Source organism: Paroedura picta, chromosome 11 (assembly GCF_049243985.1).
Source record: "Paroedura picta isolate Pp20150507F chromosome 11, Ppicta_v3.0, whole genome shotgun sequence".
Classification (NCBI taxonomy): domain Eukaryota; kingdom Metazoa; phylum Chordata; class Lepidosauria; order Squamata; family Gekkonidae; genus Paroedura; species Paroedura picta.
In genome coordinates this window covers 26,924,246-26,952,193 of record NC_135379.1, presented here as the reverse complement: position 1 = coordinate 26,952,193, position 27,948 = coordinate 26,924,246, and the positions used below count along the sequence as shown (strand labels likewise).

At 41.9% G+C, this 27,948-nt stretch overlaps 1 protein-coding gene across 8 annotated transcripts in view; it reads right to left on the bottom strand.

Annotated features, from left to right (window-relative positions):
• HDAC9 (histone deacetylase 9) overlaps window positions 1-27,948 on the bottom strand; it is a 470,793-nt gene that overhangs the window by 65,951 nt on the left and 376,894 nt on the right. For all 8 annotated transcript variants that reach the window (XM_077302512.1, XM_077302513.1, XM_077302515.1 and 5 more), the window contains 2 exons: window positions 25,454-25,573; window positions 25,030-25,127 (listed from right to left, as the gene is read on the bottom strand). In XM_077302512.1, the coding sequence (XP_077158627.1) occupies window positions 25,030-25,127; window positions 25,454-25,573 (218 nt within the window). The remainder of the gene's footprint in view (window positions 1-25,029; window positions 25,128-25,453; window positions 25,574-27,948) is intronic.

Here is a 27,948-nt window from a genome sequence, read left to right as displayed (position 1 = left end):
CCTTATAGCATTGACTACCCCTGCCCTATAGCATAGTCCTGATCTAACTGTTATTTGCAATTGTTTTGCAGATTTCCAGTTTGGAAGGCGGACAACATATTTGTAAAATACATACAACAGAGGCCATTGTCATGGTGCAGAGTATGTGTAGATACATCTTTCACATATTTAGGTTTAGGGAGATTTAATATTGGAATAACAGTTTTGTTGGGTTAAATGCTATTTGATAGCATAGTGTGTCCGCATGCTCTGCCTCATGGAGGTGTTGGAGGAGAGAATTCGGAGGGTCTTAAAAGTAAAGTGGGCTCAAAATATATTGATGGATAGGGAGGGTTGTGCTCACCCATGGAATCTTTTCGGGCATTCTGGAGTAGGGTACCTTTCATAGCTCAAGGAGGATATGAGTTCAGAGATGTAATCCAGAATATATGGAAATATAAGACTGAAAAAAAAATGCAATTTGTGCTTTTAGGAACATAACAAAACACTGAACCATACAATTAAAGTTCATCTGAATTTAGGAAATTCTAAATTATATTTTACATCTGATCCTTATCAAACAGTCAGATCACAAGTTTAGACTGAGATACACATTTCTCAGAAATAAAGATCTTTTTTCATTTTGGATCAGGACCAGATTCCAAGTAAATCATTTCAGGAATTTGGGGCTGGGGGGTGGGGAGAGAGAGCTTGTCAAAATGAATTTTGGTTTCTTTTACTCTGTTGTCAAACTCCAGAACATAAAATTGGTTTACCAGCTTGCTGTGTTTTAAAATTACTTTCAGCATTAGCCAAAATAGAGGCATATTTTGCAGACAAAGGAAATAGTTTGTATTTCAAGTTTAAATATTGTTTGCCATCCCCAAATGACGGACGGTGAGTTTATGCCATTGGAACGAATCAGTTGTTATGACACACTGTGAGTTAACTGTCTCCATAAACCAGCATACAACAGTCCCTTTCTCAAGAACTCTTCACAAAGGCTGGATGTTTTGGAAAAAAATAGAAGAAAAATGGATACCGGTTTGGCTTCCATTGATTCTTTAGTGCACCATCAAACCCCACTCTCCAGTAGAGTTAGAGAACATAAAATCTACTTTTCCCTTCTGTGTTTGGCCTCTAAAGGGATCTGTGTATTCTTTCTGGACATTTGCTCAGTTACTTGTTTCTGAGTTTCCCGTTATTGGCAGCCATTGCTCTTTCTTTCCAGAAGGCTAAATATGCAACCTAAAACCACCGTCATTCTGCATAGGGATGCCAGCCTCCAGATGGTAGCTGAAGATCTCCCAGGCAGAGATCAGTTCCCCTGGAGAAGAAGGATGCTTTGGAGGGTAGACTCGATATCATTATACCCAGTGAAATCCCTCCCCTCTCAACTCCACACTTTTGAGGCTGCACCTCCAGTATCTTCAGGTATTTCCCAACTCAAGCTGGCAACCCTAATTCTACAGCACACTATCCAGATTTGGCTGGCATTCGATACTGGATGCAACCACGTGCCTTAGGATAAGGGTCACAACTTCTTTTTAATAGCTATGCTCCATGTTTTTTAAAAAAACACAATAATGGTGAATTCTAACATTAATCTGACAAAGTAAGATTTGACTCCTGAAAGTTTATACCTTGGGTTTTTTAAAACAATTGTTTTGGCTTCAAGGTGTAACTGGACTCAAATTTTAGTGCAGTCCTAGTTCCATTGAAGTCAGTGGGCTTAAGAAGAATTTAACTCTGCTTAGGCCTGCACTGTAAATCTTGCACTGTATTATCTTGTCTTGGTTGTTATTCATTATTTCAAAAGTGTTACTAAGTGTTTTTTGTTTTTATATTTTGCTCCAGACCAATACAGCGAACTGCAATTTCTGTCTCTAGTTGCAACAGTTTCCCAGCCTCTCTTAGTTTTTTCTGCCTACCTATTTCATAACTTTTCTGGAGAATTGTTCCCATCACTCCATAAGCCTGTGCATGGAAAGTATTTGGCAGTTGCGTCACTGATCTGAACCTGATCTTCTTGACATCTTAGAAGTAATCGTTTCTAAGAATTAATGTTTTATGGGCTTTCCTTCACTTCTGAAAAATCCAAATGTACAACAATGAAGAAGCTGAAAATGATATGGAAATTTCCTCCCACGGACAAAAGGAACTGTCTGATCAAAGGCCAGAAGATGTTGACATGAGAGATCACAGCACCCACCAGTAGTTTTGGCCTCAGCAGAGTCTCAGCAGAGCTCCCCTCTAGTGTGTGTGTGTTTCTGTGTGTGTATTTCCTTTTTAGGAATGCTATCAAGCAAGCTTTGCTGGCTGCACCTGACTGGCCCTATTGCAACAGCCGGACACGTTCCACTCCCCCAGGCTGTTTCACAAATATATAGAGGAACAATGGATAACGATGTGCTTAATTAAAAATAAAATAATGAAATACATATTTATATCTATTAAATCTTCACCTTAGAATACATTTTACTCTCTTCTTTCTGATAAAGATATACTCCATCCTTGTCTAAACTAATTTATTCAACATAACCAATCGTAATACTCCCATTTACTGTATTACTTTTAAGATAATTTGCAAATGGTTCCCAGTTTATTATAAAACTATCTAGCATTTGGTCTCTCATTAATATTGTTAACTTATCTAATTCTGCATACTCCTTAACCTTATCTAACCATTCATTTACACTTGTTTTTTTTTTCATTTTTCCAGTACTGAGCATAAATTATTCTTGCTGCTGGGATCATGTAAAGTAATAATATTCTCCTTGCTTTTGCTAGTTCAGGATCCAAAATATTTAATAAATATAATTCTGGTTTAAGTTTCAAGTCTAGATTAGTTATTTTCCAAATATATTGATGAATCTGTACCCAAATTGTTTTTGCCTCTGAACATGTCCACCAAAGGTGATAAAAAGTTTATCAAACAATTTACATTTCCAGCATTTTGTTAAACTTTTTTTGTGGATTTTGAACAATAATACCAATAATACTTGCCATTTCTTGATCACAAGAAATTATTCCATTGCATCCATCTTTTTCTTGAGTAATCAATTTGCCCTGTACTTTGATTGTCATTGCAAATTCGTCAACTGCTTGGTCTGGTTGCTGAACTCTGTTTTCTTCTACTTAGTTCTCCTTTAGGTGAAAGAGAATGATAATCCTAAATTTGCTGAGGGCTAGCCACTTTCTATGTGTATTAGGCCTGGAAGCTAACAGTTGTTGGCCCATGTGAATCATACACACTCATTTTGTTTATCCATCATCAGTGTTCAAACAGATCTTACAGAGTTCAGCCTGCTTTAGAAGTTGCAAACTCAGACATGGGTTTGAAATATACTTTCTTGGAAGTAAGTCCTGTAAGGATGTAAGGAAGTAAGGATGGGCATGGACCAGGAAAATGGTTCGTAGTGTTCCTAGTTAGTGCCTATTGAACTGACTAGGTAATTTAGGGAGGCTTTTATCTTGTTGTAAACCACCATAAGGCCACTGACTTGGGAACAACAGTTAATAAATCTAATGGATGGATGGATGGAAGGACGGACGGACGGACGGACAGAAAGACAGACAGACTTTTAAACACTGAATGAACTGATTTGGTCTGTGAGGTTTGAAATAGAATGCTCCCCCCACCCATGTTCAGGACATCAAACATGCAGAAGAGAGGAATGTGAAGGCGACTGTAAGCCGCTTTGAGCCTCCTTCGGGTAGGGAAAAGCGGCATATAAGAACCAACTCTTCTTCTTCTTCTTCTTCTTCTTCTTCTTCTTCTTCTTCTTCTTCTTCTTCTTCTTCTTCTTCTTCTTCTTCTTCTTCTTCTTCTTCTTCTTCTTCTTCTTCTTTGTGTGAGTATCCTCTACCTGCCCTGCATGTTTGGTGAGGATTAGTTAGTTAGTTAATTAGTTAGTTAGTTAGTTTTATTATGGTCATAGACCAGGACATGATACAAAAACATCCATTAAAACCAGGAATTAAAACATCTTAAAACATAACAATACAAAATAGACCCCTCCCCACACACACACACAAACAAGGAAGGTGCAGCCAGGAAAGTGCTTTCTGGAGAAATGACAGGCGCAGATTCAGGATTTTATAGAACAGACACTATGAAAGCTAGAGCCACTAAACTCACAGGGGACTTCTCCCTGGTGCTTCTTTTGCTTGTAATTTGCTATGTGGAAACCGCGTGTTGGACTAAATCAGTCAGATCTAAACAGGCTTATGCACTGTTGTTTTGAGACTTTCAGCTGCCATTTCAAAAGTTTCATATATTCTGATTGGGTAAAAATCCTTATTCTTCTCCCCTCTTCTTTTTACAAATCATGATTCTCTCACACACAGAGACATTAGAGAGGAACATGGAGATTTACTTCAGTTTTGTACACAGTGTTCTCCACTGTACATGCCTACTCTGGACAGCTCCAATTCTCATGGAGACTTTCCATGACAATGACAAAAATCTTTAGGAAATTCCAGTGCTGGTGCGCTTTGGAGACTCCTTATGTGCTTTGCTAGTTGCTACATCCAGTCAAGGAGAGCCCCCATTAACATGTGCCTTATACCAACCAGTTCTCAGGCACAGAAGCTCTCCATAAACATAAAGTCAGACATAGGTCCATCTAGCTCTGTATGATTTATTCTGACAGCATCTCGACAGGGGCATTTTTAGAGGTTTGCTGGGACAAGCAGAAGCCCTGAGCCCAGCCCCGGTCTCATCTGTGCCACCCAGGCTGCCCTGCTTGCCCTGCCTACCTTCCCCCTGTTAGGAGGGAGAGAGGAAGTGCAGGCAGAAGCCAGCTCCATCACGATCCTGCTATCTGGCTTCATGAAACCCAAATCTTAGCATGCACCCAGGCCATCCTGAGTCTACACATGCCAGGGACAGAACGCTGCTAATACTTTGCTCAGAGAACGGAAAGCCCTTGGGCCAGATCTGATTGCATCTTGTACAATTAACTGTTCAAGTTGTGCATTGGTATCCCAAACTGTTTTAAAATGCCACTGTACAAGCTGTTGTTTCTGTTGAAAAGTGAATTACACTGTCAGTTCTCATAAGTTCAAAAATCACATGCCAAAGTTGGGAGGAGTTCTGTGCTTGTGGCTCTCACTATGTCCACTGGAGTGAATTCAGGTCTTGTTTGTTTTATTTTCCTTTTATCTGAATGCAGCCAAGCTTTGCCTATATAATGAATCTATCATTTTCTGTTTGGACATTAATGTTGTTTTGCTCGGCTGCAATACTTTTTTGCTTACTGTGTGATATACCGAATAGACATTGTCAAAAACATGAGTTCTTCCCATTCGTTTCGAGCATGCAAGTTATTTCCCCCACAACTCCCTCTTCGATTTCATGGTGTTTCCCTTGTACTTTTTGTTTCATCCCTGGCCGTCACTGCGGAATAGCACACATATGATTTAAATTAGAACAATTCAGATTCATAGGAACAAAACTGCAAGCAGAAGCAGGATGTATTAGAGAGATGGCTCTTCTCAGGGCTAGCTTTGACCTTGTTAACAAGGACATGTGAGTCTTCACACCAAAAGTTAAATAAATATAGACGTGTGCTAGGCCCATTTCAGCTTTTATTGGCTATTCTTCCTTGAAGCTGGCTTGGCTACCATTTGTTTGGTGAGAGGTTCCCCCATTATCCCGCTTTTGTCCTTTCATGTTCATCATAGTCAGGAATGCAGGGATACTTGTCTTTGATCTCTTTGATTACACACACAAAAGTAATCTCTGAGAATTTGGCTGTTTCATAGTATTAAATAAAAGTATCCCAGTTGCTTTGAAACGATTACTGTTTTATTTGCATAGAAATTATGCCTTTATCCACTGCTCTGTTTTTCAGCAGGGTGATATCCCCTTGCTAATATTCACCAATGCTGAATTCCAGAGAGGGAAGAAGCTCATTTTACTGTCCCTTCTAGAGATGTCATCCTTTTCTTCTTCCCTGATCCTGCTACACAAGCAAAAAATGGCCCTTCCAAACAGAACATTTTAACAGCATCCCAACCAGCTGAATCGCAAATCCATGGAGTCTCCGAAATAGATTCTAATGGTAATGTCATGAATTTTGTGAGAAATGACAGTACCTGGGTAACAATTTTCATTTTAGGGGTTAATTTTGGATCTTAGCCTTTGAAGAAACCTCCCATAGAACATGGTTAGCTTTGCATGCACCATTGGAATGTAACCTATCACTCTGGTCCAGCGAGTGAGCATTTGGGGTCCAGTTCACACAAAGAGCACCTTTGCCCACAAAGGATGCTCTACTTGCTTCTGTAAAAGGGCCACATTTTCTAAATGCCTGTGTGTGCAGAGCTCCCCATTTCATTGAATGGAATGGGGGTAGCCTCCACATATAGATTTCCTGTCTATATGTTGGATGCTCATATAGCCCCTTTATCTGGCTATGGCAGCTGAAGCACTGATCACACATGTGCCCTCATAAAGCTGACATGAGAGGGGCTGAACCACTTGATCATGGCAGATGTGCTGAGGCTTGTGTGGTTCTTCTAGGAGGGCCAAGCAAATGTCTTGTTTATTCTGCCCTTTTTCCTATATTTGTTCATAACAAGTGTCAACAACTTTAGTTCTCCACTGTTCTTTGTTGGATTTATAAATTCAATAGTGCCTGTTGCAGGGTTTTTACATGGAGTTCATACAATGCCCATTGTTTATACTGCTAACACATGTGTAATGTATAATACCAATTAATTGCTACACAGGTAATGTTGAAAAAGCAAATTCTATTGGATGGAAAATAAAATTTTAAAAATGTCATTTAAAATAGTCATGGGGTCAGTCGGCACAAAGGAAAAAAAACTGAATCTAGGATTTTCGGTATGAAATAAGAGCGATAAGAAATCCCAGTGATAAGAAATCAGTCAAAAACTTTTCTTCAAGGAGTAATGGAAGCCGTTTCCTGAAAGGACACACTTCTGACAGTTAGACTCTTTTTGACAAAAGGAAACTGTTTCAAGAAAATTCTTTTAAGGACTATACACAATTGGGGTTGCCAAGCAGCCTGCAGAGCAAAAGTCCTGCCCCTTTAATGGAGGTTTAATGTGTAGAGATGGTCAGTTAAAGCTTTTCATGGTATGGTTACAAAGGACACCACTTGGCCAGTAACACCCCATCAAGTCTCATGGAAGGGGACAGGACATTTTCCCTCCAGGTTGCCTTCAATGGTTGCCCTCGAGAAAGAATCTTTGACTCAAAATATGTGGGGTCTCAATGAGCTGTTTTATTTTGTGCGCACTTTTGAGATTGCACCTTTTGTTTGTTCTGCACATTTTTATTCAACCAGCTGTGGAGTGGGGAGGAACGGCTGAAAAGATTTCCCAGATGCTAAAATTAACAGTTTTGGAACTAAAATACTATTAAGCATTTTTTTAAAAGTAAGTACATGTCATCTCCTCCAACTAAGGGACTCCCACCGGATCTCGTGTGCTTTTAAGAACACCTTGCATTCATTCACATGACCCTAAAGATATTGCTACAGATATAAGGGATCCAATCCTGTGGGGTGTTAGGCCTCTGCACTCAATGTAAGAGTTTCCTCTTTCATTTCCACTTCAAAGAAGCATTAATAATCAGTTCTGTTTAGAACACATCTTAATTTCATGTATCTTTTTTACGGAAAGGTGTTTCATTAGTCCTTTTGTTAGAATTCCCTAACAAACAAAGGCTTCCCTCACAAATCATGTGCAAACAAAATGTTTTGAAAAGAAATCACTTGATTCCTCCCCCCCCCCCGAAAAACAAGTTTAAAAAATTGGCTTCTGTGTTGTGAGGAATGTCCACACATAACACAGTGAAATTCAACACTGGTAAATGATCTGACTACCTCAAAGTGAAGTTTTTGCCTTCCTACAGTGGCCTTTCACCCTGCCCTTTCCTCCAATCTGAGGAGAGCTGATGTTGATGGAACATATAATGGCTCCTTTCCTGTGTAGTAAAGTCAGCAATAAAGCTTAGTAATTAAGGTGAACCGGGGAGGCCCAGCCCAGCAGGCCAGTGGTGTGGCGAACACTTTTTAGAACTTCAAACAATATCAAAGTCATTGAGAAACGGACCTAGTTCAGGACTGGTTTGAATTAAGCCTCACTTCCACACGCACTTTTCAAATCCAAGCTCAAACAAGAAAGCCAAGGCCTTCTGGATTTCATTAGAGCCAATTATCTTATCTGCTTCATCTCAGGCCTGACCCTAAGGCTAGCAAACAGCTATTCAGTGCATTTGGTTGTTTGAGAAAGCCTCCAGCCAGCCAATGGCCTAAGGTACTGATAATTAAAACATTGTTGCCCCCCTGCCTCTTGTGATTAAATATTTTCAAGCTTTAGTAAATATTTTTTTCTATTCTTTGCCCCGAGCCTCAAAGGTCCAATACATGCACTAATTTACTTGGCTTGTCAGAGAATAGTGCTGGAAATAAGGCTATAATAAAAAATGCAGGGGGAGGAGGGGGATCCTGATATTTGTTCTAGCTTCTGAAAGTGACATTCGAATAAACTACCAAAACACGTACATCATGTCTGATGTAGTTCTGCTAGAATGGCCTATTTCTGCTTGAGACAATTAACTGTGTAAAAGTGTCTTATATACTACAGTTGAATTTAAGCTATTTAAGATTTGGAATTTATAAAAAATTGAATGAGCTTCAGATTCCAGAATATTACTGTCAAAGTTAAAAGGGGATGAGACAAATTTCTGGAGGAATGGTCATGATGGCTGGATGGGACCTTCATGTTTAGTGGTTGGATCACTCTGAATTGTGTGGGAAACAAAAGGAAGAAGCCTTGGTGTCCTTGCCTGTGGATCTTCTGGGGCATCTTGTTGGCCACTATGGGCATCAGGATGCTGGACTGTATTGACCATGAGTCTGATCCATCAGGCTTCTTCTTATGCTTCTAGGTCCCTATCTTTACATTTATTGGGTTGCCAACCTCCAGGTAGGGCCTGAAGATAGCTCAGAAACACAGTTGATCTTCAGTCTACAGAGACCAGTTCCCCCTGAAGAAAATGGCATTATATCCCACTTAGGTCTCGCCTCTCCCCAGGCTCCAGGCTCAGATCTCCAAAAATTTGTCAACCTGCATTTGGTAACCTCACTTTGTCATGATGTTGTCTGAGTTGCTGAAGTTGTCATTTTTTGAAATTAACCTCCCTCCCCAGGATCTCTAGATGCTAAATCTCTGGATGAGGAAAAAAAAGATGCAACTTGTCCAGGGCATACATTCATCTCAATGCTAGTAACTGCATTACTTGGATGGAGACAGATGGGGCCAGCCACAAATGGTGCGGTGGGAGCCTTTGATCACTGGCATAGACAAGTTTTATTTCTCCTATGCTTTTGTGAACTACAACTGAATTCCAGGGGACTGATTGGCTATTTTGGCAAAGAATTAACATATGGCTGTATTTGGATGTGTGACACAGTTTACTAATTTAACAGAATTAATCTTACCATATATTCCCACTGTCATGAAGGGAGTTCATAGTCTGAGGAAGAGTGCTTGCACTCGAAAGCTCACGCCTTGAATAAATCTTTGTTGGTCTAAAAGGTGCTACAGGACTCTGATTTTATTGTTCTGTTTTGTTGTTTGCTTGCTTGTTTTTTGAGCTTTCAGAGACTTCAAATGTCAGAGTCCATGTTAAACTGAATGCAAACAGCAATCGTCTTCTTGCCTTTTAAATCAGCAGCAGCCGTGGAGTGCCCTGATGCAGCCGATTGGAGGAGAACTTTCTGTAGCAGGGGAGCGGGGGTGAGACTTGGGCAGTGGGCCTGGGTAGGAGAATTGGGATGTTATAAGTATGTCCCCATTTTCATCTCAGGAATGTTGGAGGGTGTGTTTGCATAATTTCGGAAACACTCAGCTAAACAAATATTACTACATCTGTTTACTAAATAAATATGGTTTCAATCCACAATCCACTAACCACTGAAAAGGCTCGATTTCAATGGGATTACGCTGGGGTACATGGGAAGTTCTCATTAATTTCAGCTGAGTTTGTGCTGCCAAACTTGCCTGCATAGTGTGACCTTAATCTCTTGCTCTTTCCAGATAACTAAATTACATTTCAGGCTTGAAAATACCACTCAGATTCCTTTGCAACCCAAAGATACAGAAAAGAGCTACAAAAAACAAAAACAAGCAAAAAAAGGCTTCTACAAGCCTTGCTTGACTCTGGCTTCAACAAGCCTTGTTAACTATGTATTAATCACACTATACAACCTTAAGTTTTATTTTTCACAGCATTCTCTTTTCAATTCCCAGTCTACCTGCCATAACTCATAGACCTTCAGCTAGGAGAAAGAGGCTAGGAAGGATCTGAAGAGCTAACAGGATGGGCATAATAATCACTTTATAGGGATGTTAAAAAGGAAAGGAGGGAAAAGGGGTAAAACTCATACTATATTTTAGGGATAGAAGTAGATACAAGTCTAAATTAGTAAGTACAATCCAAATGACTGTTGAAAGCTAGCTCAATTATGTTAGTATATATGGGTTTTAAAGTCTCAGATAGATTGGTATTAATTAAACTATCATGGATCTTTGCTCAGAAAGAATGTCTATCTTGGGACTATATGCTTTCAAACACTCATCTATGGTGTATATTGCAGCGTATCTTGATACATAATATATATTCATAGCTTTAATTGACTCTGTTGCACATGCAATCCTCCACATAGGTGCATCCTCATTTTAGGTTTTCTTTTTAATTAAAAAAGAAAAAAAATGAATGTAGTCTCATTAATTAAACAACAGAAGGCATATATTTAAAAAAAAAAACATGGCACTAAAAGGCTCTGGCTACTGATGTATTGAAAATGACCTGCTCTTCTCATGTTAGATATTGTATCCTAGGGAAACTATACACCAAAGGAGTTCAGTGTTGAAGAGTGCAATGTTGAAGAGCTTTTACTCTCTAGACTAGGGATGGGCACGAACAACAGTTTTATTTTATCTATTTATTTATTTTTCAGTTTATACCCCGTGTCTCCCAGCATGCTGGCTCAGTATGGTTTCCAGCATTATTTATAAAACATACATAATAATAAATACTGGTTTCGTTCATAGTTGTGGTTCAGATCATGGTTCATGGCTGTGATTCAGTTTGTATCAGTTTGTGAGTCATTTAAAGTTTAACCCCTTGCTTTTTGCTTCTCGTGGTTTTTGCTTTAAATGGCTCTGAGCCATTTGAACCCTACTTTCTGCTCCCTACAAAAAAAAGTCCAGGGAGCAGAAAGCAAGGGTTTCCAGACTGCTGAGGAGTGGGGACTGCCACTCAGGTGTTGGGTTTAAATGGCTCTGTGCCATTTAAATTCTGCTTTCTGGGCCATATGGCATTTCGCAGGGAACAGAAAGCAGGGATTTTTAAACCTCTATTCTTTGCCCCCCCCCATGAAAAGCCACAAGGAGAAGAAAAAAGTAGTTTCTAAATAGCTGTGTTTTTTGTCTCTATGGCCGCCGAAACGGCGATTTCGGGTCACATGGAAAACGCGGAGGGGGAAGACGCGACGCACACCGGTTATCCACGGGGCGGGGTGCGATGGCGGCAAAACCCAGAGTAACCGATTATGCACGCGGTGATCCGGGCGCCTCTTCTGGTTGGGCCCTGGTCACCCGGAAGCTGCGCTTTCTTCCGCGTTTCACGAACGCGGCTTTTTCAGCGGCATGCGTTATCGGTGATTTTAGTTGCCGCCATTCCACCCCGAATGTGCGCTAAAACCCCCGTGCATAATGGGTCTATGTGGGAAGAGCATAAATTTCTGCTCCACGTGAACTGCCACAATCTGCACCAAAATGTGTAGATGTTGGTAGTGGTTCTTTAGTTTACAAACATCATATTGGAAATCATGAACTGGACAGATTTGTGATGAACTTTAGCTCATCAGCTGTTTGTGGCCATCTCAACTCTAGACCATGTGGCTATTTTAGAGTCTGAAATATAATTTTTAAAAGGCATTATAAAGTGACAATTTTATTTATTTATTATATTTATATACCACCCTCCCCAAAGGCTCAGAGCAGTTTACATCAAACAGGAACAATACAAATAACTCAGTTTATAATAATACAGTAATAACAATAGAACATTGGGGAGAACAATAAGTCAATGTGTACTGGCCCAATAGGGTGGGTCAATCTGCAGTGATGTTTGTAGGAGGGAGGCTTGGGGGGGGATGATGAGAAGCGTTGGTTCAGGTCAACCTCAACCAAATGCCTGGAGGAGGAGCTCCCTTTTGCAAGTTCCGTCAGGGTCCTGATTTATTTATTTATTTATTAGATTTATATACCACTAGTCCCAGCAAGCTGGGTCATGGTGGTTAACAATAAAACATCATATAACAATTTAACATATAGCAATTGGTCTCCTCTGGGAGTTTGTTCCACCAGGTGGGGGCCAGGACAGAAAAAACTCTAGTCCTAGTTGAGGTCAATCAGGCTTCCTTGGGGCCAGGCATCACCAGGAAGTTGGAAGTCATGGAGCCTAAGGCTCTTTGGGGGATGTAGGCAGAGGTGATCCCTCAGGTATTCTGGGCCCGAAAGGTGATAACCAAAACCTTAAGCTTGATCTGGAATTTGACTGGAAGCCAGTGCTGCTGCTGAAGGATGGGTTGAATGTGGGACTTCTGAGGCGTTGCTGTGAAGACCCTGGTAGGTGCGTTCTGGACCAGCTGTACTTTCAGGATCAAGAATAAGGGCAGGCCAGCATAAAGCAAGTTGCAAAAGTCCAGCCTAGAGGTGATCACTGTGGCTAGGTGTTCCGGGGCCAAGTAGGATGCTAGTAGTTTGGCTTGACGTAGGTGGTAGAATGCCAGTAATGCTACCATCATGATTTGAGCCTCCATAAAGAGGGAGGTATCAAGAATCACCCCCAGCTTCTGGGCAGAGTGGGCCACTGATATATTTGAGGAGCTGTCAAGATTCCAGACACCTCAGCATCCCGGTCCAACTGATCTGGGCTTTAGCTTGGTCCTGTATACAGAGCAGATCATGACAAAGCCCTAAGTCATGTTGAAGTCTAGTTGTTTAGTTTAGGACATTATATCACTCCTGGCTGGTCCAGAAACTGATCTGATAGCCAAATTTTGGAAGAGCTTATAAAATCACATGTGTGGGGAGCCTTATATAACAAAGATGAAAGCACCCATTCCCTTGAGTCTTTTGAAATTCCAGTATGATTTTTCCTCTTTGTCTAAATTGTTGCAGGTGATATCTCTTATCTCATCATCAGTCAGCCTAGAAAAAGTGGGAGTGATTTATTGCTCATACATCTATGGTAATTTATTTTCTGCAAGCCTATGATGTAGTCAAAGATATTCTTGATTTTCAAAAAAATAATCTATAGGCTATGTATTTCAGCAAATCATCTTGGACATGGATCACATAAAGTAGATCCATGCCTGTTTATTGCTTTCTTTTTTATCTGTACCCACCCCCTTTATGTGCATCCATGCCAATAAAAGAAATGGTGCATCTATAAGGATGTTGGGTCCCACAAATTAGTTTTTGTAATGGAAATGTTTCTTTCTGGAGATCCAGTAAATTAAATGAGCTTCATCTGCTGTTTTAAAAAGTTAGTTGCAGACAGAGAAGAGAAGAGAGTTGAGGTGTTTGGGTGAGAGGTTAGAGTTCCCAAATAAAAATAAAAAGAAGGAAAAGAAAATGAGGTGGGCGGGTTTCATAGAATAAAAGCTGGTTGCTGGTTGAGTTTTATTGTAAACTTTGAAGTATAATCAGCCGTTCAGAAGACCTCTAGGTGTTGCACTCCAAATTAAGTTTTTTTTCCTCCCCCTTCTGTCCTCCCACTTTTCCATCCCTTCTTCCAAAAACAAATTTAAAAATAACTTTACAATGCAATCCTAAGCAGAGTCACACCCTTCTTAAACTCATTGACTTCAAAGGGCTTAGAAGGGTGTAACTGTGTTTAGGACAGCCCTTGGATGTTACAATAAGACTCAAACATTTAAGACACATATGCTAGGCATGTAACAACTTTGCTTGCCAAAAGATTCAAGGAGATCAGTTCTTGCTCAGCAGAAATATATGCTCCAATTCATTGTTAGGAAAATGCTACAGAAGTTCTTATTCCACACGGGCCCCCTTTCGGGGTTGCTCATGGTTTCCCAAAAGCAGCTGGTGCTTTTCATGACCATAGACAAGCTGCTAGAGGGGACTGTCCTCTGTAGTGCAAAGGCGTCAGCCATGTTTCTAACTCTTAATTGCAGTGTGGCACAATGCAATGTCCCCCTTTGGGGCAAATCAGGACTACAATGAAAAACACGGATGTTACAAAACCCCTCTCAAGTAATTTATACATATTTAATAGGGATGCAGTGCAGGACAAACAAGTCCAAGGATAGTAAAAGTTATCTCCTCATCACTTTTCCACCCCGATTACACCATATGAGAGCAAACTTGGAAACAAAGATAAACTTAGAGAGAATGTGATGATTGGGGAGCTCTGGGAAATGTCTTCTGGCAATCCCCAAGTTCTGCTCAGTTTCAAACATAGTATGCTGTTCTTATACTGCTCACTTTGCAGTCAAGGCTTGCTAGCTATTATCAGTTTGGACAAGAAGATACTGAAAGACACTATTTTTGAAACTCTTTCTGAGGGCAGCCATACTGATCTGCCCTCGAACCGTGGGATCTGAATGTGGTAGCACCTGAGAAGCCAACAAAAATGGGGGGAAGGGAGTATAAGCTTTCAAGAATCAAAGTGGAATCCAGCTGTTTTTTGAAACATCATCTGGAAAATATTTCTGTTTTGCTTTCACCCAGCTCCGTACCTTCTTACTGAAAACATGTTTAAGGCAAAAACTTATTTTTATTTATTCCAGATCAGATTAACCATTCTGCACACATTGGATAATGCATGTTCAATGTGCTTTTGCAGCTGGATTTTCCAGTGCAGAACAGGATAATCTACTTCTAAAGTGCATTGAAAGTGTATTATCCAACGTGTGCAGAATGGGCTAAACAGAGTCCCACATTTGTAAATCCATTGAAATCAACAGAGTTAAATGAGTGAAACTCTGCTTAGGATAGATTCAGGTGAGTAGGTGTACTGGTCTGGAGCAGCAGGGCAACATTTGAGTCCAGAGGCACGTTTAAGACAAACAAAGTTGGACTCAAGCTGTAAGTTTTTCTGTGCATGCACATTTCAATGGACACCAAGTACAAATGAAAACTTATACTTTGAATAAAACTTTGTTGATCTTAAAGGTGCCACTGGATTCAAACTTTGTTTATTTCTTTCTTTTTATACCGCCCATCTCTCATGGGCTCAGGGCAGCTTACAATGTGCATGAATAAACCACAGTGACAATCATAAAAGCAGTTTGTTCCCATTATTAAAATCATTATTACAGTTTAAGAGTCTATTTCTGGTGCAAATTGTATTCACTTGAAGCTTAAACCTTCCTCGGAGTGAGGGGGGGACAGTAAAGAGCCAATAGGGTGTTTTAAGGCATTTGGTGTTAGGCCTTGATTTCTCAGTATAGAGAAATAGCTGAGAGGGAAGCATTTGGACACAATAAAAAAATGCAAATATCTACATAGAATAATGAGCAAATAGAGAGTCCAGGTCACCTGGCAAGCTTCCATGGCACCCAAGTCTCTCAGACAGAAGCCCAACACTCTTATCCACTACATCACTCTGGCTTTGTAAAGGTGTATATCAAGGGCCATTTCTCACGGCTTCAAAGTAGCACAATGGTTGCTATTTGGAAACGCTACTAATTTGCCATAACCCACGACGTCGTAGACAATCTGCAACAATCCTGAAACCAATCAGCAAAAAGCGTTTCGTTGTGGCGCTTTCAGGGGAATCCAGAAAAGTGGATTCACCCTCCGGATAGCGATACACTCCTGCAACCAATCTGCAACAGTAGCACTAAAGACCTGTGCGTTACCATTGTTGCTGGTTCTTCAAAGTCCCTCCCCCTGGCTCTCTCCTCCAAACTTCCGGCGAAGCGATTGCCATTTTTTTTTCTCCGAGCGAGCGGGGATAAACGCACCGGCGAGCCTCTTACTGTTTAGAGGCTTCCCTGGCTTCAGTCCTTCACCTTTAGTCACTAAGCACAAACCACTGAAAAGCCCGTTTGCTGAAATAAAGTCCCTTTATTTTTTACAAATAAATTCAGCCGAAAATCGGGCCCGTGAGAGGGGGGGGGATTTTTTTTTTATCACTCGAGGCAGCGTGCAAACGATCATACAATCAAACGACAGCTCACATTAGGCAGCTGGATGGGTCTCTCCGTAGCAACGAATCTACCTAGATTCGTTGCTATGGGTCGTTTTTTTTTTTAAAAAACCTTTCTCAAAGGGAAAGGGGCTGTTTGGGAGCATGCTAACGGCTGCCCATTGGCTGCTTGACGGCCAGGGGCGGGACGAGCTTGGCAATAGCGCTTCCTTTCTAGCGATTTCTGCCGAGACCGGAAGCCTGTGGGAAACGCTAAAAAACGCAACTGATTCCACTACAAAGGCAGGTATGCATAACGACGAATTCCACTATTTTAAATGGCGATTTTTCATTCCGCAAACAATTTGCAACAAAGATCCCTGTGTGAAAAGGCCCCAACAGTTTGCTGGGATAATGTGAAAAAGCTGCTTCTGCTGGGGGTGGCCTTCACAGCAGTTCAAGAAATGGGCCACAGGGTAGACCCCTGCTACTGAACAGCACTGGTAGGAGAGGAGGACACAGCACCATACCAGAGAGCATCAGGAGGTTGCAATGGAGCTGCTGGAGCCATAGCTGCAGTGCTGTGTAGGTGCATTGTTACTGAGCAGGGGGTTGGGCTGCATTGAGCAAGGGGTTGGACTAGATGGCCTGTGTGGACCCTTCCAACTTTCTATGATTCTATGATTCTATGATTCTATGATTCTATGATTCTATGATTCTATGATTCTATGATTCTATGATTCTATGATTCTATGATTCTATGAATGGCTGGTGGAACCTGGCATGGGCACTGGTTTAATTTCCCCCTTCGCCTGCATTCAGCAGTGAAGGCTGAGATGTTCTCATGAGATGCTGCTCTGTGAGCTCAAGAAAACAGAATTTACTTTCTTTGCCTGCCATCCTTGTGATGCCGAACAGAAGCTGACACAGAAGGCCATCAGGGTGTGCAGCAAGATGCATGAATCCTGCAGATTAAAGCAGACAAAGCACACAGCACCCATACAAAAGGTCCAAGTTCTAGCCCCACCCCCATAGCACCATTCTCAAATCCCCATCTGCTAAATGGGAATGATGGCAATCTGAGGCTTACAGTAATATTATATGGACAAACAGATTGCACAATGTATTGATAAATACAAAACCACTAGGCATGCATGTGCTAAAGCAGCTAGCTGCTGGATTAATCTAAATGATGTGGCCCATTAAAAACAGAACCCCATGACTCAACTGATCTTCCAGAACCTTTTTAACTCCCCTACCAGGGGCAATTTTAAAAGGGCTCCTATGTTTGGGAAGTGGGGAAGAGCCAACCACGTCTCCCCATTTGTCACAAGAAACCCTCACTACCAAAGACAAATAAAGTCGGGAGTGATTTCAACTCCTGAACTTCTAAATAGCCTTTAGCTTGTTTCTCCTGGAGACATTGCTTATGAACTCCCCGCTGACTCCAAACGAACAGGTCTGGATCTTTTATCTCACACACCAGAAGGCCATGGCTATAAAACTAGCACTTGGCTTCAGTTCCCTCCACTGGCAACCTACTCAAGGGTATTCTGTTACATAAGCAAGAAAATGAACATTTGGAGGTCTGAACAAGGGTGACACAATTCTTGGACGGTTGTTTCCATGGAATGGGGCAGGGCACTCTTCTTTACATGGCAAAACCTGGAAAACTTCAGTGCACATAATGCTCCGATTGGTGAAAGGGAGCTGAATAATTCACGTCAATGCTGGCAGATTTTTCTGTCAACTGTGTCACAGGAAAGCGTGTAATAGATTCTCAGGTTCTTCAGCTAGATATAAATCTAGCTGACAATTGGATCTGAATAATGCTGTGTCAAGTGGGATCTGTGAATAGGATGGATCTCCGGTAATTGGTCGCATTCAACTCCTAGAGTTTCTAAATTAACATCATCTGTTTTTGCTGATTAAAACCAAACTAACATCACTTTACTGACTGTGTTTCTTTGGCGATTTCTGACGTTATTTTCCTCTGCTGGTTGTATTCCCTCAAAGGCGTACATCAAGTGTGCCAATGAGGTTTGTAATAGCATTGCTGTGAATGCTGACTGCCCATTGCATGATTAGTTTGATGGCTTAGAACGGTTGGCTTTTAATCAATTAAAACATTGAGATCCTATTTCATCCTCACTAAAGGAACTCAAAGAAGTTCCAAACTGAGTTATAAAAGTACTAACATTTTCTCGATGGAAGCTAACTGACTGGTGACAGATCCCTGATGGGTTTTTTTGCCCAATCTCCCTGGAAGATTGGAGGAGGGGGTGTCTCCATAAACTAAAGTGACCAGATTTTAACATTGGTAAAGCGGGACACCATTGACCAGGGGGGGCTCTTGATTAAAAATTTGGTCTATATAGAGCAACAAAAAGTTTCATAGAACGCATAGAATGCAAAAATAGTATTGTTATATATATATATATATATATATATATATATATATATATATATATTTAATTTCAACATAAATACAATTTGCCAGGCATCCCCAGTTTTCCCTCCAAAAGTGGGACAATCTGGTCACCTTACCATAAACAAATGGGGTGATGTCTTAAGAGAGAGTGGGAGAGCGAGAATACACAAACACATCCGAGATTGAAAAATGTGAAAAATCCTTATGACCATAGATTTCCAGCTTTTAACAACTTGGGCTTCAAAGTTGCAATCCTTATTACAGTACTAATTCTAGCAAACATTCAGCTGGTAAACAGGATTTCAAGGGTGAGAGCCAGTCTCATTTTTGTTTTGCTTCTGACCTCCCCCCCATTAACCCAAAAGGAAAAATGAACCCAACGAACTCCCTTCAATGAACCTCTAAGGGCTTTGTTTATGACCTACCTAATTCCACTTTTCATGCTTCAGATCCTAAGCCCATCCCTGATCCACTGGGATCTCCTCTGGATCTGTCTATTACCTACAAAAATCTGTCAGGCTTTGTCTGTGATTGGGAAGTTTCTACCAATTTATTGACCTTTCAAGTTCCCAATTGGCTCCACCCCTGATGTGACACAATCCTTTCTCCCATACACTGGCTCTACTTGCTTACTCCATCCAGGGAGGGACAGGAAATCAAAAGTGGACGATTCGTATTTCTCTTTATGCCTTTAAAAATGAAGAACACGTTTGTTCTTTTTTTGAGGTGATCCAGAGGGGAGAAATGCATCTTTTTGCATTTTTTAAAATTTTTCTATTGCAAGTTTAAGGACTTTACATTTGGAAGTATGTAAAGAACTCTTAAAAATTTTTTTTAGTAATTCTGTCTCTCTGCCTTCTCTTGACTGATTTATGCAGAAAACCTATTTCCCAAAGCAAAGTTCCACTGGGGTCTCTCCATTCTTCCTTGCTTTTTCAATTCTTCTCACTAATTCAATCCTCCAGATATTCAGGCCAAATTCACACATGCCACTTAAAGCACTCCTCAGCTCCTCTCCCGCTGTTGCCTTAAATGTATAAAAACCTAGTGCCACTTTCATGCACAAGCATCAGGTTTCTGATTTGTGAAAGGAAGCAATCTTTTAATGAGCTTGCAGTGAGTTTCTGAACTGATGGATAGCAACATTTCCGCCACTTTGCTCTTTACAATGCACATGTGACTTCAGACATGGGTGCATGCATTCTTGTTCATAGGCACATGGTATCATGGGTTTTATAATCTTAAAGTTGTCTGCCTATTTAATCATTTTCACCATTGCGTATTTGCTTGAGAACTTGCACACCATGGGTTTATTAACACTCTACATTTTGTACAACCCACTTTCTTGGGAGCTAGTCTCATTGAATAGACTTGATTAAGATTCTTACCTGTTTAACATTCCATCTCAAGGTGAACAAGGCTGAAGGTCCTAAGTAGATCTGTTCAAAATCCTGCTCAGACTAACTCCCAAGAAAGCTTTCATAGGATTGCATTATTAGTCATTTAACAAATTTGGAGATAAATGTCTGCCGGAGCATATCTTTATTCAGTAAGTGGGCAAAGGATTTGTCAGTCTTAAGTACGGCTATTTGGTATGAAAAGAAGAAGAAGAAGAAGAAGAAGAAGAAGAAGAAGAAGAAGAAGAAGAAGTTTGTTTGTATGTGCCGCTTTTCTCTACCCAAAAGAGTCTCAAAGTGTTTTCCATTTGCCTTCCCTTTCCTCTCCCCACAACAGACACCCTGTAAAGTAGATGAGGTTGAGAGAGCCCTGATATTACTGCTCGGTCAGAACAGCTTTATCAGTGCTGTGGCGAGCCCAAGGTCACCCAGCTGGCAGCATGTGGGGGAGCACAGAATCAAACCCGGCTTGCCAGATTAGAAGTCCGCACTCCTAACCACTACATCAAGCTGGCTCGCTGTTGTACAGTTATAGCATGATTGTTGTTCAGAGAGTTGCCAATTGGCCTGAAGAAAAATATCTCTCTTTAATAGAGGCTTTGTAGATGGTTACCTTTGTGCCATGAAAAGCTTCAACTACCCAGAATTTTCTCTAGGCCAGTTAGCATCTCTACTTATTCTGAAACTGAAAACAATGCAGCCCTTCCTGGTATGATCAAAGATAAGATTTGGAAAAAGCAAAGCAGATTTTGATACGGTTTCTTTGTCAGGAACCAGATTAACAAGAATGTTAAGATTAACTCTATTTTCAATAGTCTAAAACTGTATTTTTGGTCTCAGATTGAAGCTAAAGCTATCATCAAGTGCCGGCATTAAATACCTCAGGCATAACAAATTTAGAGTCCAGTGTCATCTTTAAGACCAACAAATTTTTATTCAAGATTTATGAGTTTTCGTGTGCATGCATATTATATCTGTGGAAGTATGAATGCGCACAAAACCTCATAATTTTTTTTAAAATTATGATCTTAAAGGTTCCCCTGGATTCTAAATTTGTTCTGCTGCTTGAGACCAACACAGCTACCCACTTGTACCTAGGGCATAATTTGGGACCTCTGTCCCCATCACAAAGGAATGCAATGTACTTGCTAGCCCAATATTGTAAATCCTACAGCCTTCCTTGGCAGGATGAATGTGAATTGGGCATTTAGTGGCGAGAAAAGCTGGACTCCAGCCCTAGTCCCTTGAGCCATGCAAACACACTTCTTTTTTTTGGGGGGGGGGGTGAAAGCTTTGCAGTGCTCATAATTGACTTCGGCAAAGGATTAATAAACAGATATCATTTGAGGCTTTCAAGCAGTGTCTTGAAATAACTGGACCTTTAATCAGGTGTTTCCCTTGCCAGGCAAATGATGTTCATAAAGTCAAAACCCATTTCACAGAAACGGTACAAGACTGTGGTTTTATACTAATTCTGTGTTTGCTGCCAGCTTTGAATTCAGGTGTGTTAGGTCTGAACACAAAACCATCTCAACACTGTGTATTCACAGACCACCCAAGAGTGTGTGTATTGGGGGGAGGGAGGGAAGAAAAGCAACTTTTATAGATTCTGTAGTATATTTGCTACACAGGAGAAATATGTGCTAGATATATCATTTGAAATTATACGTTTTGACAGTGGATAGGGCAGAAATAAGTGGTTTCATTGTCAGTTGGCAAATGTTGGAGCTGTGACCTTTACAACTTGATCTGCTATTCCTGACCAAACCTTAACGGCTTGGCTGCTGCTGGCAAACATGACTTCATCAACACTTTCAATGTAGGAGAAGATGTCAACTGTGACAGTAGAAAACTGTACATGAAAAACAGGACAGCAGACAAATTTGTGCCCGATGACAGACATCTTTGGGGTTCTTATTCAGCTCGAGGAGAGCCTAACAGTGCCATCTGAAGCAGAGTTTCACCCTTCTGGATCCACTGAAGTCAATAGGCTGAGAAGGGGTTCATCCTGCTTAAAGGCAGACTTTTTCAGCAATACATCCAAGCATACAGGGAGCTTCTCAAGAACATGGAGACACTCCAAATATGAGTTGCCACCATGTTGTCTGAATAAAGGCAACACACATATTTTTATAGACACACCGTTTCTGTACACACAAACTAAGTACAGATTTATCAGGGGGGTTGCACAGTGTCCATAGAAAACTGCACATGATCTTCACAAGAATGGCAACCACATGTTTTGGGAGCATTGCAGGTAGTGTATACTTCCAATATGCAAAGTTGCAGAGCTTGAGGTATGCATAATTATTTTTATACTGGGAAAAAAGCCCATTGTACTTAAAATGCAATTAACAATGCAATTAAATGCAATCTTCAGTAATTGGTCACATTCAAATCTTTCCCTCCCCCCGCACCTCGGGCAGGCATGCTAAGGCCTGAAGAGGCTGTGGTGGACCTTTTCAGGGCAGGGTGGAGTCCTTTCCTACTGTCCCCACCCTTACCCCAGGCAGGCTCACTGAGGCCTGGAGAGGCTGCAGCAGGCCTTTTTGGGGTAGGGGGTAGTGCTAGAGGGGACTCCCCTGCTCCCTCCCCCACCTTGGTGGGCCTGTCTTGGGCAGAGGGGACCATTGGCAAGGACTCCGCTCCTTCCTTCCCCTGCCCTCAAAAGGCCTGCCGCAGCTTCTCCAAGCCTCAGCGGGCCTTCCCAGGATGGGGGGAGTGCTGGTGGGGACTCCCATCCTTCCCACCCCACCTCGGACAGGCCTACTGAGCCCTGGAGAGGTCATGGCAGGCCTTTTCAGGGTGGGGAGAGTGCTGACGAGAGTGCTCCCTTTCTCCCCTCCCACCCCAGGCAGGCCCACCAAGGTCTAGAGAGGCCACTGAGGACTTCTTCAGGGTGGGGGGAGCACTGGTGGGGATTGCCATCCTCTCTCCTCCCCGGCAGTCCTGCCCAGGCCTGGCAAGACTGTAGTCAGGTCTGTTTGGGGCAGGGGTGAGTGCTAATGGGGTCTCCCTCTCTCCTTCCCCCCCCCCCAGGCCCACAGTCCCAGGCTCTCTCCCCTTCCTCCCAGCTCCTGCTGGCCGGAGCTACTCATGAGGCAGGAGCACTAGTAGGGACTGGTTCCCTTTTCCCCCCCTCCCCCCGGCTTCCTCTTTACCCACAAGGCACACAGTTCCAGGCCCTCCCCCTCCCTCCCAGCTCCCACTGGCCTAGCTTACCAGGGTGGCACTTCTTCCACACGGAAGATGTTGGAGGAGGATGCAGCCAGGAGCGGGACATCCTACCTGATTGGCAGCTAGGCAATGAGTCCCAACTCCTCCCCCCATCCCATTCCCGTTCTATGTATATGTTCAGATCTGAAAATGCCTGGTGTCAAATTGTCAACTAGTGAATCTTTGGGGCCTTTTCTGCGATTCTACTCTTGACTCAATAAATGCTCATCTGTTGACTGCAAACAGGCTATCCTCCTCCAAGGCAGTACTTGATCAATAGTTTTTGATCAACAGCAATATTCCGTGTTGGGAAAACACAATCTTACATTCACTGTGATTGTTGTGTGTAATGTGCTTATATGGATAGATTTCATATGGTGGGATTATTTGTATTTTGCTACTGAGAAGCCACTTCCTAGTTTAATGACCAATGGCTAAAATTAATATCTCAAGGACAATTTGAACATTGAGTGGAATAGTCTTTTGAGTATCTGGTTGCTCAAGGAACAACGCTATAGCAGAGTTTTATCTGAGGAATAAATACAGGAAACACAACATCTCCCTCCTCCACTTCTCATAATGAAGAGTTCATAGAATAAAATACAGCAACCAACATTTTCATTGTGGCAGTAGAATCATAGAATCATAGAGTTGGAAGGGGCCATACAGGCCATCTAGTCCAACCCCCTGCTCAACGCAGGATCAGCCCAAAGCATCCTAAAGTATCCAAGAAAAGTGTGTATCCAACCTTTGCTTGAAGACTGCCAGTGAGGGGGAGCTCACCACCTCCTTAGGCAGCCTATTCCACTGCTGAACTACTCTGACTGTGAAAAAAGTTTTCCTGATATCTAGCCTATATCGTTGTACTTGTAGTTTAAACCCATTACTGTATGTCCTTTCCTCTGCAGCCAATGGGAACAGCATCCTGCCCTCCTCTAAATGATAACCTTTCAAATACTTAAAGTAGGCAGAACCTATCAGTAATGCTTGCGACTGTACATTCAGATAAGTGAAGTAGCATGATCTCCTTCAAAAGACAATCTGACGTAATGGTTAAACTGGAATTTAGGACATCCAGGTTCAGTTTCCTCCACTTGCTTCATGATCTTTCCCCTTTGCTCTCTCTCAGTCTAACCTTCTACAGAGGCCTGTGGGGTAAGTAAAAGGTGGGAGGGAGAACCACGTTGGCTGCCCTGTGCTCGCTGGAAGGCAAGTGGAATAAAAACGTAGCGAGGGGAGATTCTTTTGTAAAAGCCAACCCAGAAGACGGGACTGCCAATGTCTATTGGAAAGGGAACCTTGCACTCCAGGGCTATTGAAAACTGCCTCGTACACGTTTGTTTAGGAGCTGGGCCCAAGACTGAAGTTCAAAGACACTTGCAGGTTCCATGGAAATCAATGGGACATGCAAGAAATTCTGTTTAGATCATGATGCCAACATTTTTTTTTCTCAAGGTTTTCATATTAAGTTATATTTCTTGGATCTGAAACAGGCTTTTTAATCAGTTTACAAGTGTGATGGGGGAAAAGAAATCGCAGCAAGCTAAGCTCCTTTGTAACCGCTGCAGGCATCACATGATTATATTTTTTCTTGTGGGTGGCCAGAAATATTAACATTGACTCTTTATTAAATTCAATGAAATCTCTGAACGTCACTCCCACATAGCAAGATATCTTTTCCTTGAAACCCATTCCACTGTGGGTCACTTTTATGCCTTGTTAAGATTGCCACAGTTCTAACTTTTGTACATTTCGGCTAGTTTCTTCTCTTTGGCAGAAGGAAACCAGAACCAACCAACCTGTATGCTGCGAGGTACTCGACATCTCCCACTGGGGGATCCAGGCCACCTGTCCAAGCAATATTTATGTTATAACCTTCACCAGGGCCACTTCCAACCTAAAAGGAGAGGGGAAGGAGGGGGAAGTGCCAGAGGGAGAATGGGAGAGGAAAGGCAGGGAGCAAATCAAAATAAGAAAACATACAAAAATGTCCTTTTGAAACAAACATCAAAAAGCATGTCAAATCCACCCAGCCCTGCTTGACAAGGACTGTTCTGGGTTATGCACTTGTTCTACCCCAGTCCCCCAGTCTCCATGGACTATTTGGTAATCTACTGCAATTTAAAGCACCAGTGGAGGATGAGAAAATTAGGGGGTAATCATGCAACGCAATTACCTGAAAAGATACAAATAAAACTGAGGCTCTAAAGAAATAAACCTAACCTCATTTGGGGCTCCACTGCCAGGGAAGAAGTTGCCTTCATCATAGCGATGGAGGGAGACATACAGGATGCTGGGGTCAGCATAAAAAGCCTGCTGTGTACCGTTGCCATGGTGAACATCCTACAGGGGAAAGAAAACAGATGACAAATGCAATCATGTCCAAGCCCGTGTGCTGAGAGCCCTCCTGCTTTCTTTTCGTCTCTTTTCCCTCTCCCTCTCTTTATGTCTCTCCCTTCTTCTCTCCTTCCTTCCTTTTCTCTCTCCCCTCCCCGCCTGCCCTTCACCACCCCAAACTTCCTGAACTTTCAGGCAAATTACTCTTTAATACACTCATTTTTTAAACTGGCTTCTAAAAATCAGGAAACCACAGTGAGCATGCCCTTGAGACTCCAGATGAGCAGTCACTGAGAAATCCCAGTCCTTTTGTACAATTAGATATTATATACCGGCTCTTTGTACTCCCTGTCTCAGTGATGGAATCTAGCATCCTGTTTTATGGAGGAATTTTATGACTTATTAACTGCCAACAGTTCATAACCCCTCAGGCTTAATTAACTAGTCTCATTGGCCTAAAAAAAAGACTAATGTTTAAAGTACAAACTAGTATTTTTCAGAAGGGTCTGTGGGCTATAGAGCATTCTCGCAAACCTTGAAAGGACACCAAAGATTCGTGGATTCATTGATTTGCCAAGTTCTACTATTGAGGTCAAAGGGTTTGCAACCAGCTGAGTAAATTGGCTTCCTTGAAACACACATTTCAGTTTGCTGTCCCTCAGCAGCAAGATCCACATCAAAAGGGAACCCAGATGCAGAAAGGACTTCATACTTCATGTTTGTAAAGTTGTGACGGCTGCAGTTGAAGATGTAATATGAACTCATTAGCTTTGGGAACCCTGATCCTCAAAAGGCTGCCTGCGCCATTTATTGCAGGGGACCTATACTGGCAGGGCATTTAGAGCAGGGGTAGTCAAACTGCGGCCCTCCATATGTCCATGGACTACAATTCCCAGAAGCCCCTGCCAGCATTCGCTGGCAGGGGCTTCTGGGAATTGTAGTCCATGGACATATGGAGGGCCGCAGTTTGAGTACCCCTGATCTAGAGGAACGAGTTGCACATCCTCCTGCAAAGAGCAATCAAGATGTCTAAAAGATCTCTGCATCCCCCAGTTATTGCTGTTTCATACTGGTGACTGGAAACTGGAGTTTATCTGGCTATTTTGAACTGAGATCCTAAACAGGATTACTCAGGAATAATTCTCAGTGAAAATCAGAAGGCTTTAGTTAATGCATGAAGAATTAGGCTAGAACGAATATATTCACAATCCTCACCTTGTGAAAGAAGCCACTTATTAAACATGGTCTCTCAGTTGGCATACAGAAACGAATAATTAAAGGGTAATTCAAACATCATACGACCCATTAAGGGACCAGTGATAAACACCAGTCAAAAGAACAAAATCAGAGTCCAATGGCACCTTTAAGACCAACAAAGGTTTATTGAAGGTGTGAGCTTTCGAGTGCAAGCACCCTTCGTCAGACTATGAACGGACCATCATGACATCATGACAGGCTTATACATCCCCACTGTCATGATGATCCGTTCATAGTCTGAGGAAGAGTGCTTGCACTCGAAAGCTCATGCCTTGAATAAAGCTTTGTTGGTCTTAAAAATGCCAATGGACTCTGATTTTGTTTTGCTGTGCTGCTTCAGACCAACACAGCTACCCACTTGAACCAGTCAAAAAAGTAAATTACATAGACACTTAATAGTCCAGAGCCAATCATATCATGCCTGAGGACTCCATAAGGAATCACAGTGCAATCCTAAAGGAGAGTTTCACCCTTCTGAGCTCAAAATATTTAGAAAAATGTAACTCTATGATTGCACGGTCACTCTATTCCATGGTCTACTAACACATATCAGACCAGACTCCTCTGGGAACTTCTGAGACCACCCACCCATCAGACTTCATCAGTGTCTTTTCTCACTTTAGTCTTTGGGTAATTGCCACCCTCATAATCACCACTGCATTGGAAGAAAAGCCATTCCTGTAGGCAAGTGGCGAAGGAAGTGTGAGGACCTGATAACTAAACAGGGAGTGCCGTAGTTTTGTGTAATGAGCAGGGCACGTGAAAGTCTGGAGAGTGCAGCAGACTGAATTTTCCAGTGGCAGAATTGAACTTTCCTGCCTCCCTCTCCCACAGCAGACCATGAAGGGCCACTGCCGGGGGGGGGGGGGGCTCTGCCATAGGAAGGGTGAATCAATAGAAGCTGCCCATGCAGTTTGCTATACAAATGGCTTTCTGTATGTTCACCTATGGACGAGATGGCCAGAGATGGGTTGAAGATGCTGAGAGCAAATCACATTTTGCAGTGGACCAGAGGTTTTTTTTTTTTAATTGATAATCACTGGGCCAAGCATGCTAAATTATAACATGGAAAAGGAGGAAAACCACATGTCCAAACATGCATGGAAAGGGCAATAAAAACCACG